At 35.7% G+C, this 16,470-nt stretch overlaps 1 protein-coding gene across 12 annotated transcripts; it reads right to left on the bottom strand.

Annotated features, from left to right (window-relative positions):
- LOC109714009 (MADS-box transcription factor 50-like) lies at positions 2,622-16,125 on the bottom strand. Of its 12 annotated transcripts, none has more exons than XM_020238372.1 (8): positions 15,970-16,125; positions 15,557-15,745; positions 4,957-5,035; positions 3,797-3,858; positions 3,486-3,585; positions 3,359-3,400; positions 3,214-3,258; positions 2,622-3,032 (listed from the first exon to the last, which is right to left on the bottom strand). In XM_020238372.1, the coding sequence occupies exons 2-8, from the start codon at positions 15,736-15,738 to the stop codon at positions 2,901-2,903; spliced, it is 642 nt and encodes a 213-aa protein (XP_020093961.1). In that variant the 5' UTR covers positions 15,739-15,745; positions 15,970-16,125; the 3' UTR covers positions 2,622-2,900. The 12 variants fall into 12 exon arrangements, with proteins under 12 accessions (XP_020093961.1, XP_020093964.1, XP_020093959.1 ...); XM_020238375.1 differs by having other exon boundaries at positions 15,895-16,116; XM_020238370.1 differs by having other exon boundaries at positions 15,557-15,756; positions 15,900-16,116.

Raw genomic sequence — 16,470 nt, 5'->3', positions numbered from 1 at the left:
CCTAATTTTATGTATGTATTGGTTGATGAGATTGGTTGATATTATTAATGTGCACTCTAATTACTCTGCCATACTTGGATGTGGTGCTTAACTAGAATGAGCACTGTGGTAATTTTTCTAAATATTATTGCTCTTATAAATTATTAATGCATGTATATATATAATAGTAAATATAATATAAAGTATTTTGATTTATTAGTTTATATATATGTAATCAAAAGCAGCATATATTTTAAATTCTATGCTCTTTATGGTCTGAACCGGCTCACTTGTTTAATCATTTTTTTAATTGAAAAATTAAAAAGGTTTTTTAAATCTTTGGATGTAAGGATGTAAAATTTACAATCCTGTGTGGATGTACTGATAATATTTTTCATAATTTTACAAATATGTTAATTGGTTATAAAAGGATAATTAAATTGCAATTCTATTTTCTGAATTTTTAGTCATGTTTCATTTTGATCCTTAGACTTATGATTTCAATATCCATAACTTAATTTTTAACAATAATATTATTTTAGTCTTTATTATAGATAAAGACATAATATTACTTGCATCTAGTTCATCTTCTTTTTTCGTCAATCATAAACGTACACTTTTAATTTAGAAAGGTAGTTCTTAATTCTTATACAAAAATTATTGTATACATTGTAAATAGTAAGAATGAAATATATGATAAAAATAATAGTCGATAAATATATGATATAAAAATGTTGCTTATAATTTATNAAATACTTGATTAAATTTTAATTTTTAATTTAAGTTCAAATTAAAATTTAAAATTATATATTTAATTTTTAAAATTTAACTCATATTTTAATTAAAAAAGTTGAAAAAATAAATTTAATTCGAATAAATATCCATTCCGTCTGGATTCAACTTCCAATCCGGCCTAGGCCGGATTGAAAAAAAAAGGTGATTGAGGGATTTCCATTCCACTCGGGAATCGGAATCGGAATGGAACTCCTGCGTACCAAACACCCACAAACGGATTCACCCATTCCAATTCCGATTCCAGGGTGAAAAAGAAGCAAACCAAACACGCCCTAATTGTAGTTAAAATTTGTGCTTTATTACTAATATGTAGTGTATGATATACAAATGTTGCTTATAATTTATTTTTCCTCGACTGATAAATTTTTAACTAATTTATACACGTAATGTGAACCGCTGTATTATTTTACAATTGTATTAATTATAACCGCTGTATTATTTTACAATTGTATTAATTATAATAGCTTATAATGTATTGTTAGTGAAAATCCAAAGACTTGGGAGTATCCATTGCCGCAGTGAAAAAAATATTGGCTGCACCCGGTCCACACGCAGGTCCACGTGCACCCCATCTTCCTAGGATTCCGCAATTCCATGCCGCACACAAATATTTTTAAAATTTTATTTAATTATAAAATTTAAATTTAGTTGTGATGATAACTATTTTAAATAAGATTAGATACATTTATACATTAGATAGGTATATAAATAGGAGAATTAATATTTTCAGAGCTAATTTTGATAATTTCAGAGTAAAAAAGATAGAGTCTGGTTACTATACTATTAATAGCACCGAGCCTTTGGTGCTATCAAATTAGACTTTTACTTTATATATTAAATTTACAATTTAATTCATATTTTTGTTCAATTATAGAAAAACTTGCATATTTTTGTTTAATTGGAGTTTACGTCTAAACGGAGCAGGTGCTTAAAACAGAAACACTGAGCAGTGCTAGTTTTGTTATCTCGAGCTCAAACTCGGGAGTCGGACTCACGATCTCACTCAAAGTCCTATTTTCGAGCATTTGCCCAGAAATTGGAGCTCGGGAGTCGGACTCACGATCTCACTCAAAGTCCTATTTTCGAGCATTTGCCAAGAAATTGGAGCTTCGACCGATTTGATTATGGCCTGTGAGGCACAACTTTAGCCGTGCGCTTGTGCTCGTGGATTGCAACTGCCATATATAGTCCCTATCTACGAAGCCGCTTCCCGCGAACATTGTGGTGCATCTGTGCTTTGTACAGACCATTTGAGGAGTCGCCAAGCTCCGTTACGGTCGCGTAACCGTCGAAGCTTGCGACTTTCACCTCACATGGCTCTCACCCAATGTCAAAGTTTGCATACGGCCAGTGTAGAATTTCCAATTGAATTTGATATGATCGAGCCCACAGGCTAAAGCACTGCATCATTCTGATAATGATAAGAATACTAAACATGCAAGAGGATGAGGAAAGGGTGTGCATGTATGCACGTATGTATATATATGCGTGCATGCATGCATGTAATATAAGTGTAAGTGCACATGCATGCACGTCCATAGGTATGAATGTATACGTAGTACGTACGTATGCATGCATGTAAGGAGACAATACCTCTTAGGATCACCAAGAAATTACTTTGTAATAGTATAAGTAAATACGATTAGAAAAAAAAAAACAAAAAACAAAACAAAAAAAGAGGTGGAAAGAAAAGTTACCAGCGAAAACCTAGGAAACAGGATTCAGCTTCTGCACTTTCAAGAATGAAAAGGCTATGACATCCTGGGGCTGAGCAAACATCAGGTATAGATGGGACATTTGCTTATCTAAATTGACATTTAAAAAAGAAAAAGAAAAAAGAATAGTTGTAGAGAGATAAATTAGAATTAAAGTGCTTTGATGAGAATTAAACTGCTACAGGCTCGATTCGGCGGAACGAAGACATGCATCTTCTAAGAATATGTAAGCATATACAACATTATTGTTATTCATTTCCTCTGCCACAATTAATTAGGCTACACAACAGCATAACTTAGCGAATTACCCTGGCTGATTATTCAGCACCGGTCTGTAACAATATTTTGTTGTTTTTTTTTTTTCTTGAAGCATTGGTGAATGTGGTATTTGTGACCTAGTCTCGCAGTCTTTCATGGCTCCTCTCGCGTTCTCGGCCATCCTATACACAGCTCGGTCTCCACGTCCATAGGGTGATTCGCGGCGTCTCTGTGTGGGGCAACATCCCTGAGTGTAGCTAACGGTACCTGATTCTGAAACATGCACTTGATATAGATTAAAAGATCAAATTAGTTGTCGACATAACCTAGTTTTGCTTTTCATGACATAGTGGTGTACATTTCGTCAAACTGAATATGCTTCAGTTTGTCAAGTAATCTTGGTTTCCCTTGTAGAAGGTAGGCGGAAAATTAATAATGAATATTCATTCATGCTGAGATGTTATACCTGTTCGCGTAATGCTTCATTCTTCTTTTGCAACATTTTCTCCTGCTTTAGATACAAAATGAAATCGAAAGAACTTATTACATGTAATAATCAATTATGTTACCCGTCCCTTCGATTTATGACAGAGAAGAAATTATAAGGATACCTTCTCTTTAAGCTGTGCAATCTGCTCTTCCAGGAACTTTATCTGTAGTTTCATGTAACATAAAACAAAACCAAAATTAATGCCAATCTCGTGATGGCTCGAGTGCTATTTAAGCTCACATCTTTACCTTTCTTCCTCTGATTCTATGCAGGCTCTTCTCGATGGTACTTTCCAATTCATGCAGCTCTTCAACACAACACGAATCTAAATTTTCACCTAGAAGCTTCCTGCAGCAACAATAGTCATTTTTGCCGAGATTAGAGATACCAAGCTCTCATAATGTAATTTTATTTGCAAATGTTTGAACAGTGCAATAAGAAGAGTAGAAGAGAAAAATGAAAGATTATCAATTTACGTTTAACAACTCAATGAATCAATTGATAGAGTCCAAGAGCTATTAATTCACGATAAAAGAAGGCTGTCGAGTAACATTCTTACTTTTTGGAGGCTTCAAGAGATTCAAGCTTCTTCGACATGATTGTAATTTGAAACTTCAATTGCTGCAGAGAGCCAATTCACTTTTCAGAAAAAATTTAGCACAAGACATACTGACATAACGAGATATAATGAATGATTTACATTGTCAATTCACAATTGAACTGTTGAAACCTGGATGAATTAGGCCTTCTCAATATATATGCATATGTTCTTCATTCATGCTTACTATTGAGAACAACCGATGAAATTCGTTAGCTGCACTTCAAACTTCAGAGATACATCATAGGAATTCTATTAATAGAATAATAGTGCTTGTCATCTGGAGTTTTTTAATGAATTCCTCTGATCTGATCCATCCAAGTTCTCCAGGTGCTCAAATTAAACACACGAGAAAATATTAAGGGAAAATGCTTAGGACCCACTCCGCACCTCTCGAACTTAGGCTTGATTGGACACCAGCTCTAGAATTAACGTCAAAGCATGAATTTTGATTTTTGTTAAAAAAATGTGAGGAATCAATTTGTTTTCATTAACCATCCAGCCCTCGTTTCCATTAATATTTTTCAGCTGTCATCAGCACATGACTATCCAATAAAGAAATTTTTTTTTTTAAGGCTTTCTAATAGCATTAAAAGTATAAGATTTGGATGATGATCTATAACCTACGTAAAGTTCAAGGGATCTAGCATATTTTATCCCTATCAAACGAGAGTCATGTGCCGATGATGGTTGGAGAACTTGATGAAAATTCAGGTTTGATGGTAGATTGAAATGATTAATCATTCCTTAGGGAATTTTAACTTCATATATCTGGATGGCAATTTGCAATTGGACCTGAGTACTGGAGGGGATCTTGGATTTCTTTCCAAATTATTAATCACTCACCCTCAGCAAAATTTAGATCAATGTTAACTGGTAAGTTCGAAAACTCATAATTTGAACGTCAAATGACAAGCAGATTCATCCAATGAAGAAGGTCTTAGTTCTTCAATATTTGTAATATAAATGATGTTTTTCACTCATTGATCTGGATTTTGAACCCTAATGTTCAGTCGTGTTGAATTCTTTACAAAAGAAGTTAGAGACAACTATTATAGTAGAAAATAATGTAAATCTGACTGATATTGGAAATGTGAGAAGTGCAGAGCCAGCAATCATACCTGTATATTTTGCTCTACTGCTCCCTTATCACAATCGTTTTTTGAGTATGTTCTATAGCGGTCGATCGTTTTCTGCATGCTGAATAATCAAAAGCACAGCAGAAACATGTTAAATTCAAGATTGTACACCTCAAATGATTTAGAAAAATACTTTCTACTATTAAATATTAGTAGTCAAAGAACTTTCTTTTATGTTATCTAATTAGGTCTTTTCTTCTTCAATAGCAAAGACAACAACTAGCCCTTTATTCACAAATTCCTAATGGGGGGATTGGTTAATCCTACTTTGTTCAGCACAAAGTTGGGCAACATATTCCCAAAAATAAAACAAGTGCTACAAGAACTTTTCAGTAGTATCCTTCATATAACCTATCAATTTTCTAATGTCTGAAGATGCTATTTATTCAAATGACATCATGTAGTACTAGAGGTAATCAATATGCAGGCCAAACAAGTTCTTATCTTTTCATCCTTTTATATAAGTCCCTGGGTTTTCAGTTCTTCTTTCATAGAAGTCCCCTGTGAGCATATTTATGAGGAATCAAATGTTCCGTTAACAATTTTAACTTGTATCCTTTTATTACTTGTATAAATGATATAAGTACACGCCTTTATTAAAATTTTACCTCAGAGAGAGAGAGAGAGAGAGAGAGAGAAAGGAAGAGGAAGCTTCGATACTGGGCCCGGGCACTTCTCGTTGGACACTACCCCCGCAGCTTTGCCAATATAGTTGGAGGGGTCCTCATACCTTCGTGTTGTGCCCCTTGCCTTCTTTGAATTGCGATCTTGACTTACCTCCTTTTATTCTGTTCACCCATAATAGGTATTTTAATTGCCTAGTCATAAGTCATCGCATTGTCGCTTGTCGCGAGCCTAAGAGATGCCTTCGAATGCCTTAGCCTAGGTCACCTTGCAAAGCTTCGCCAGTTCAGTAGGATGCAGGGTGAGATTAATTCCTGGTGCTCATGCTCCCCCCTCACCTTCTCAGCTATTCTTGGCCTTTCATCTCCTTTCCTCCCTTCTCTTTCTCTTTTCCTACCAACCCTTTACATTTTCTCTGCCAATAGCTGGGTATAGCTTTCCTTCTATGTATTGATTAAAATAAGTCTAACTTTTTGCCCATAACTATAGACCCAAAAGATTAATATGTTGAGTTAGATTGAACCCAACAAGTTGAATTAGATTGAGCCCAACAAGTTGAGTGGGGTTACGGTCCACAATAGACCTAAAGGTCAGAGACCCAACAATAGACCCAACGTTCAGGTGACTTGAGTTAGGTCAAAATCCGTGAGCACTGTGGCTGAGCCCTTAAATACGATGGGTACATTCCTATCATCATGTGCATTTAGAATTATTAGTTAGCACTTACGATCAACAAGTGGTATCCAAGCTAATGACACATGTTTGATTCTTACATGCTGCTTTAATAGTGCATGTGGTGATGGTTGCGGAAAGGGAAGGGGGTTGAGGGGTTAGGGTGTGTTGGTTGAAATAAGTCAAATTCCTACCTCCTAACAATAAGCCTAGGAGACTAATTAGTCGAGTCGGGTTGAGCCTCATAAGTTGAGTGGGGATATGCTCCACAATAGATCTAATGGCAAGAGACCCAACAATAAATAAGTTTTGTTAGGTCGAAGCCCGTGAGTACTGTGGTTGAGCCTGTAGATGCGATTGGTGCACCCTTTCTACCAACACATGCTTTTGAAATAGTAGTTTAGCGCTTATGATCCACACTATTTTCTTTTCATATGTTGTTGTTTTTCCTTACCAACCCTATCTCCCACTTTCCAGTGTCGGTGCCCCATCGCTCTCTTTTGGTCCTCCTCCTCCTCGTCCTTCTCCTCCTCCTCATCTTCCTCCTATTCATGATCCTTTTCCCTTGGTTCCCGTTCCTCTTATTTCCTTCGATCTTGCCTTTTTTCCTTTAGTACCTCCATCCTACCTTTCTTCTTCCCTTCCTGCCTTTTCTATTTTTATTAGAGTCCTTTTATTTCTTGTCTCTTGCCCTATTAGTCCTTTCTTATCCTCAGCTGCCTCACTCTGACCAAAGCCCCTATCGATCCTCGGATGATCCCCAGAATAGCTTTCACCAAATCTCAAGAGCTTGCGATTTTATCTTCCCGGATGATCCCCTCTCATATTAGTCTTTCTTCCCAATGATGATTTGCTAGTAACGACTTTTTCTGGTGATTGTAGGTTATTGTTTGCAATTTTTAGGTCAAATTTGATTCTCCAAGGAGTGGCGAATCTACCTTCTTTTGGTGGGTTANTTCATTCTCTCCACCCGTAATAGGTATTTTAATTGCCTAGTCATAAGTCATCGCATTGTCGCTTGTCGCGAGCCTATGATATGCCTTCGAATGCCTTAGCCTAGATCACCTTGCAAAGCTTCGCCAGTTCAGTGGGATGCAGGGCGAGATTCCTAGTGCTCATGCTCCCCCCTCACATTCTTAGCTATTCTTGGCCTTTCGTCTCCTTTCCTCCCTTCTCTTTCTCTTTTCCTGCCACCCCTTCCTTTACATTTTCTCTGCCAACAGCTGGGTATAGCTTTCCTTCTATGTATTGATTAAAATAAGTCCAACTTTCTGCCCATAACTATAGACCCAAAAGATTAATAAGTTTAGTTAGATTGAGCCCAACAAGTTGAGTGGCGTTACGGTCCACAATAGACCTAATGGTCAGAGACCCAACAATAGACCCAACGTTTAGGTGACTTGAGTTAGATCAAAATCCGTGAGTACTATGGCTGAGCCCTTAAATACGATGGGTGCGTTCCTATCATCATGCGCTTTTAGAATTATTAGTTAGCACTTACGATCAACAAGTGGTATCCAAGCTAATGACACATGTTTGATTCTTACATGTTGCTTTAATAGTGTAGGTGGTGATGGTTGCGGAAGGGGAAGGGGGTTGAGGGGTTAGGGTGTGTTCGTTGAAATAAGTCAAATTCCTACCTCCTAACAATAAGCTTGGGAGACTAATAAGTCGAGTCGGGTTGAGTCTCATAAGTTGAGTGGGGATATGCTCCACAATAGATCTAATGGCAAGAGACCCAACAATAAATAAGTTTTGTTAGGTCGAGGCCCGTGAGTACTGTGGTTGAGCCCGTAGATGCGATTGGTGCACCCTTTCTACCAGCACATGCTTTTGAAATGGTAGTTTAGCGCTTATGATCCACACTATGTTCTTTTCATATGTTGTTGTTTTTCCTTACCAACCCTGTCTCCCACTTTCCAGTGTCGGTGCTCCATCGCTCTCTTTTGGTCCTCCTCCTCCTCGTCCTTCTCCTCCTCCTCATCTTTCTCCTATTCATGATCCTTTTCCCTTGGTTCCCGTTCTTCTTATTTCCTTCGATCTTGCCTTTTTTCCTTTAGTACATCCATCCTACCTTTCTTCTTCCCTTCCTGCCTTTTCTATTTTTATTAGAGTCCTTTTATTTCTTGTCTCTTGCCCTATAGTCCTTTCTTATCCTCAGCTACCACACTCTGACCAAAGCCCCTATCGATCCTCGGATGATCCCCAGAATAGCTTTCACCAAATCTCAAGAGCTTGCAGGTTTATCTTCCCGGATGATCCCCTCTCATATTAGTCTTTCTTCCCAATGATGATTTGCTAGTATCGACTTTTTCTGGTGATTGTAGGTTATTGTTTGCAATTTTTAGGTCAAATTTGATTCTCCAAGGAGTGGCGAATCTACCTTCTTTTGGTGGGTTAAGTGATTTGAATTTTGAATTTGTTTTTGAATTTTTGAAAGTGTTGTCAACTTTGGCCTGCATGTACATGTACTTTTTTAAGATAGTTGCACATATTAGTTTAGCTGGGCTACGTTTCTTTTTATTGTTGACCTTGCAATTATGGTATGTTGTACATATCTATTATGTACACTTTGTTTTTCTACATACTTCCCTATTTTCACTTTGCAACAATTTCAAACCTACCCCTCTAAAACTTCAAAATAACATAGATGCCCTTTCAAAGTTAGAAATATCACCAATATCCCTCTAAACATACAAATTTATCACCAGTCCCCCTCTTAACAAATAGAACTATCACTAATACCCTAAACCCTAAATCTTCTATTATCAATACCCAGCTCTCTTATGCATACAAGGGCACTCATGATATCTCCCAATTTAGAGGAGCATTTATAAAATTATAACATTCTGGGAGGGCACAGAAGAAATTAACCCTATTCTCTTGATACACTAGGTTAACCTATTTCTCAGCAAAAAACAAAAAACACCCTCTCCTCACATGAGGAGGTGGTCTTCTATGTGGCAATGGCACCACGTCATTGTGTTTCAAACCAATTAAATCCCTTCTATTGAGAGAAAAGTATTAACTTTTTTTAAAAAAAAATTCAAAAAAATCATGATGGAACAGGTAAACCTCGGGGGCAAATTTAATTAATTGGAGACATAGACAATATGGTGTCACTTCCATACTTTAGAATTTTTCCCTCACATGGCACTCTACCCTTCTAAACCTTATAAATGTGTCAAGTTCAATGACTAAAGTTGTACTAAAAAGATGATCAACAAGGACTTTTATAAGAGAAAATTCTTACAATTTAGGAGCTTATTTGAAAGACCAAAACTTAGTGACCTTTAAGAATTGTCTTATAAGTAAGAGACCTAAATATAAACTCCCTTATTACTACTACATTCTATATTCTTCATAGATACTGTTTATAAAAATTGCATGTATTCTTTAAAATTAGTAATGATGTGACTTCTTTTGGTAGCATAAATAGAGTTTTTGGTATGCAATTACAAAGTATCAAAGATTATCATGCTACACAGGTTGTGTTAATGGCCATCAGCATGGCGCGGCATGCAGGCATGTCTTGGCACACATCCTAATTTATAGGTCAGCATAGGTAGCACAGGCAACATATACCAGCCATGCCAGGCGGTGCCATCTCACATGGCAATCCTTGTAGAGTTGTAATTTGGCTAGCTGTACCACAACTTAATTGCTATGGTTCTTCTAAAGAAAATAGCAGACAACAACTTGGACTTTTACTTTACACTTCGAACAAGTCTAATTTCAAGTAATGGTACCTTTAACTTATTTTATAAGGCACTTAGTGTGGTTCAAGGGGCAAAAAGTGATGCTACCCTTGGAAAATGATGCAAGTGCTGGCATATTTTGAGATCTAGAGAGAATGAGAGAGATTTACAAGAAAAAGAAAAGAATTAGGGTTGGAGCTATTAAATGCAAAAAGAGAAGTTGCAATTCTTATCTGAGGTTCATCAATCTTTTCTTAGATATATATTTTGTATTCTCTTTTGTATCTGTAGGGGTTTCATAAAAACCCAAGTGATCATTTTGGGGTTTTCATGGCAAATGCCTCACAACTAGTGTATGACCTCAAAATGGCTAATCCTGACCAAAGTTCGAATAAAAAAGTTCAAGAACTCCAACAGCATGAAAGAATAAGCAATTTCATAGAATTTGTTACTATTCATTTTGAAAGAAGAATTTTGATACACACATGGAGAAAATTAGATGGTAGCTCCGGAAAGATAAAATAGAAGGCATTTGGCTAGAGAAGAAAATGAAAAAAGTTGACAATAGCAGGTAAAACTCAAAAAATGGACCTCGAATCAAGGAAAAATAAGCCTGGTCAGGAGAAAGAAGACCTCCATTTGCAAATTCTAGAAATCTAAATTATTCACATAAGAATGTATAAATAAATACTCTTTTAAGTTTTCATAATATTCCAGAGTCGTCTAAAATATTCAAAGCTTTCTTTTAACAAAAGGATATATGGCATGTTTATGCAATTTGAGCAATTTATCAATTGTGAAATGACAACTGTATTTAATTATGACACTAATTTGGGATCAGATAGAAAATTACTATTCAAATCAAATGAAGAACAAATTAGATCAAATCTTCATTTTTTTTTTATTTTGTTAGAACACTCTTCATTTGAGTTAAGCTCCGTTTCCTTAACAAGTAGAGCTTCTTACAACTCGTACTGCAGCATCTATAGATATCTTTCTATTCACATCAACTTTTTTAGCTCAGTACATCAAAGTTTTCATGTTGTTTCCTAGTAAGGAAACATTGCTGCCACTAGTCAAAGGAGTTTTGCTCCACTGGTGTTGTCGCTCGATATTATAGATGCAAAAAAAAAAAAAAAAAAATCAAAATTGGTGAATCTGCCATATGTGCCGACGAGTGGGAGCTAGTGAAAGATAAGAGATAGTAACAAAGCACATTTTTACCATCAAAGCAAAATTGAGACATGAGAAGGAGGGAAAAAAAAAAATCAAGCGATCCCAAATCCACCTTGAATTAGTCCCACCAAGTCCCACCAAAAATCTATCTCATAGATATATTCTCCAAGTACCCTTCAGCTTATGGTCTATTTATAAAATAAACACATTTACAAATACCTCATTCTCCAATGTTTAACTCTAAATATATAATAAATCTAGCTTACAATTAGGAATCAACTAAATATACAAAATATTTTAGATTTAGGTATCAAAGATATGAGTTTGGGATTGTGTTTGCACTGTCATAATAAATTTTTAAAAAAGTATTCAGAATGCAATAGAATAAGGATGGCAATGAACAATTCCGTTGGTGGGATTAGATGTTCTTTGGAATGGAGATCGGAATAGGGTTCGCTCCAACCAAACATTTGAAAGAGGAATAGATCATTCATATTCCAATTCAAAGCACAGACCGGACTAGATCATTCATATTCCCATTCAAAGCACAAACCTTTCTTAATCAAAGATAACTGTGAATTATTCTTAACTTTTTGATAGAGAACAAGAAGAAATTTTATGTTGTGGTTTATCGTCCGTTAGATGATATTATAGATGTTTCAAATCTCTATATAACACAAATAATAGTAGTGCTAAGGCAATGAATTTTCTATCTATGTAAATATGACTAATGAAATAAAGATGTTGTTCATTTTTTTTTTTTATGGAATTCGGTCTAAAGTGAAAGTGGAGCAAGATATCATTTGAAAAGATAACTGTTATGTGCTATGCATAGCCAACAACAATCAACAAAAAAAATGGATAGGAAATGTACTACGGCATTGAAGAAAAAAAGAAAAAAAGAAGTGTAAGACCAAGAAGTTACTTAAGGAAAAAAATTTCAAAGATGATATCGCAATTTATCGAAGGTCCAAGCACTATGTTTATAAATTTGATCTAAAACTTGCCAAGCAGTTGTTAACAATTGCTATATCAGACCAACTATGAATGTGTCATAACATAGAAACCAACTTATCATATCATAACAGGTTCACCCAAACCAAGTGGATGAATGTGTCATAACATAGAAACCAACTTATCATATCATAACAGGTTCTCCCAAACCAAGCAGTGGAATTAGATTTGCTATAAATTTTATCAATGAATCTGTCTCTTTTATTTATACTATTAAAATGCTTCCAAAAGTTAGTAAAGGCAAGCATACTGGCTTCATACAGTGGACGTAATGTATTATTGTTGGATATTAGTTCATTTTACAGTTTTTACGAGTGTAGATAAGAATATCAATTCAGGAGAGTTAACAGATATTTTTCCAAGAACAGACACAATAAGAGAAGAAGAGAAAAAACAACGCTTCTAGACCAGATATGCTAGACATAACTGCAAAGTAGTGGCTTCCCCTTCCTCCTGCGAGACTTCCAAGAAGGTTTTCATCTAGTTAGCATAAAGCTAGTTCTTCTTTGGTGCTAGCTTCTTCGAGGAGGTAGGTCGAAACAAAGTATATACAATATGTCTTGAATTACAAGACTGAGCGGATGGAATTTGGAATATAGGGAGGTTGACTGATCGATTGACATAATGAAAGAGAGGATACGATCTTCCTCAATTTCGGGTGAATTTGGGGAACCCGTCTTTCCAATGATCAACTACGTTTGAGAGGTTCAATATTAGTCAATCCCATAAAAAATGGTAACAAAACGTAATTCAAATTTTGTGAAAATATATTGGAAAATTGGTATACAAACAAGAGAATTAATGAATGAAAATTTTGGAAAGAATAGGAAAGATGAGTGAAAAGAATTATCATCATAGAATTTAAATATAAAGTTTGTAAATTTTGAATTTCAATTTCAATAATCATATATCCCTAAAGATCAATAAACAACTTTTGCAACAAAATCTTGCCTTGAAAGTGGATGTAACCCACTTTACTAGATCAAGGTTGTAAATAGCGGATAGCGGGCGCTATAAACCCATAGCGGGTTTCATAAAAGCAAATTTAATATGTTCATGTCTCTTATAAAATACATATAATTTTGAAGAAAAGACAACTAATTATTTTTTTTTTAGTATTGCAAGCCTATATATTTAATGTTATTATCTATTAAGAATTTAAGATTAACTTTAAAATATTTAGCAAACCAAAAAGATGACGATATATCATTCTCTTTTAAAAACGGATTACCTTTTTATCTTCCAAACCCGTAGAAACGGGGTTTATTTCATTTAAAGATCCGACTCGATAAGCCATTTTAACGCGTTTGTATTTTTTAAAGGTTTGGACTCATAGCGCCCACTTTTCTACCGCTTTATAGCGGACGCTTTAGCAGGTGCTACGCCGCTAAAGCGGCCGCTATGAACCCGAAGCGTTATATACCGCTTTATATATTATAGCGTAGCGGTAACACCTAAAAACCACTATAGCGGCCGCTATGGCGGGCATAGCGGCCGCTATTTAAATCACTGCACCAGATAAAATTCTTATAAAGTATAGATAGGCAATTCATCCAGTATGTAAACATTTCATTATTTGAACATGCATGATTTTGAAAGGGTCCAGTACAGAAAGCTCAGTTCACTTTGTACAAAACTCTTAAGTATTTATATGTGAAAAATCTTGTTTACTACTCTACGTAAAGTAAGACGTGAAAAATGAAGGTAGAGAAAGCTCACAGAGTGAGGACTTAACTCAAGATCCACTATAATAGACAGCAAAAAACTTGTTTCATTGAAATGCTTCTTTAGCCAATAAACTGATGTAAGAATCTTTTCCTCGTCTGTTAGCTACCTAGATAGATTAAGCTACAAACCAATTTAGTGTAGAAATAATAGTTTTAACCGAAAATTGGATTTTTCATTCATTTATTAGCTTATGTTTTTCAACCCTCGCTTTACTTCTTAACTAGGAAGCAGATTAGACTATGTCTTGATTAGATTACGGAACTAGCTACAGTACATCTGAGAATTCTTGTCATTTTCGGAACTAAGTATCGCTGAATTATCACTTACAGACAAGTTTACGTAGAAAAATGCATGTTCTCGGTCAAACAAGCATCATTCGAAAGACACCACTGTAAATCACTTATTTCTTAAGAAGACAACAGTGATCAACTATTCGAGGGACAAAGAATGCAAAAGCAAAGGAACAAAAATTCTAACATATGCCTTAAGAAGCTGCCCGATAAAACCACCCTACATCGTCGGGTAGCGGATGAGACGAAAATTTATTGGGTTTCCGTTAATGTACACTAACTGTTCATATTCAAGCTAAACAACTACATATAGCAATGAAAGAAAACATCATTACTGGACAAGAACTGAAATTTCTTTACTTACCTGTGATGTTACGAGTGATTAATATCTCATATACATGCACGATACGTACAAATTCCGACAATATCGCATGCGTTGGCTTCATGGTTCCTTCGCAAAGAGCTATTCAAGAACTCCAGATTTTTAAGATCCAGAGCTCAGTTTTAATGCAACTCATACATACTAATCCGATACATACATGTATTTTGAATGTAGAAATGGTACTCTTGTACCTTACCAAAGGAAAGGAAAGTAAAATAATAGAGAAGAAAAATGCTTTATGCAGTAGTACTTCTTTCACCAATATAAACACCACTTGAAACACACAAAACCATCAACTTTAGGAAATTCTTTTTTTTAAGGCCTATTTCATTTCTTGCAGTGATTACTAAGCTCCACTTAGCATTTAACTCCCAATATTGCTACACATATATCCTCAAGGTTTATCTAAAAACCCTAGATCGAATCCGAAAGAGTAATCCTTTTAAATCTCTAATCCTTTGTGTGATTCTATGATTTCTCCAACTTGTCTAATAATTAAGGAGACTGATTAATTGCAAGAAGAGAGGGAAAAGGCCAACAATTTATGTACCTTTCGCCGAATAATAATCTCCCGAAATAGGAGGTTCAAAAAAAAAAAAAAAAAAACAAAAAAGGAAACAAGGTGTAAATGTTAGACGAATCAAAAACTGCAGATCCAGATGATGTTTCTAGATCCTTCTAGAGAAGAGATGCGGAGATCGAACTGAGAACTGAAACCGTACGAAGAATTCTGAGACTCCACATGCAACCAAACTGTTGTGAGCACTGAGCACCATCCTTAATTCGCGGTGTTCGAGGCCGCCCAAAACAACGAGCGGAAAACACCCATAGATTTTAAAAACCCAAACCCTAGATTTCACCACGATGATTCTATCTATCTATCCATCTATCTATTATTTAGTACGTTTCTCGAAAAAAAAAAAAAATTTGGAAAAAAGAAAAAATCGAAAAAGCGAGGAGGAGGTAGAATCGATCGAATGAACGAATGAGATCCGAACCTGGCGCTGCCGAATTCGTAGAGCTTTCCTTTTGGGGAGAAGACGATGACGGCGACCTCGGCGTCGCAGAGCACGGAGAGCTCGAACGCCTTCTTCAGCAGGCCGTTGCGGCGCTTCGAGAAGGTCACCTGCCGGCTCGTCGCGTTCTCTATTCTCTTCATCTCCGTCTTCCCCCTCACCATCCTTCTTCTTCTTCTTTTCTTCCGCCGCCGACGCCGAAGAGAGAAAAAAAACTAAATTGTAATTAAACCGAAGATGATAATAATAATAATAATAATAATAATAATAGAGTACAGAAGCAAATATATATATGCAAGCTAGAGGGAGCAGGAGATAACCTCACCAAATATGGAAAAAAGAGAGAGAGAGAAAAAAGAGGAGAAGATACAGTGACTGGGTATTATTGTTCTCACCCCACAAAAAGAGCCCTCTTTATTTGGAAGCGCAGGGAGAGGGGACCTTTTTTTCCTTATTCGTCGAAATAGAAGAAGAGGGCGAGGGGTAATGGGGGAAAAAAGGGAGCCATTCCATTCCGGTTGAAGTAAAGAGAAAAAGAAAGTAGTGACTTAGAAAAAAAATTGAGCAAACACAACACACACACACACACACACAGAAAAAAAAAGAAAAAAAAGAAAAAAAAGAAAAAGTAATTGATAGGGGTAATGTGGGGCTGGGGGGGTCTATTAAATTACTCGAGAAATAATGCTACGCGTCGTAGGATTCCTTACGCCGGGAGTATACGTACGTCTCGTGCACCCCACCTACACCATATGTACGTACTACGTACCTACATAAATAAAATAAAAGGTCGAGAAAATTTAAGAGTACTAATCCTATATTATTAGATATACTAGTGCGAGAATGTCTTTCCTCTTATTGTTATAATTGCAAGCGGAGAAAAAAATTTCAAGTTT

The sequence above is a fragment of the Ananas comosus genome, linkage group 8 (genome assembly GCF_001540865.1).
Source record: "Ananas comosus cultivar F153 linkage group 8, ASM154086v1, whole genome shotgun sequence".
NCBI lineage: Eukaryota > Viridiplantae > Streptophyta > Magnoliopsida > Poales > Bromeliaceae > Ananas > Ananas comosus.
The sequence above is the reverse complement of the archived record's forward strand: the minus strand, read 5'-3'. Positions and strand labels throughout refer to the sequence as shown.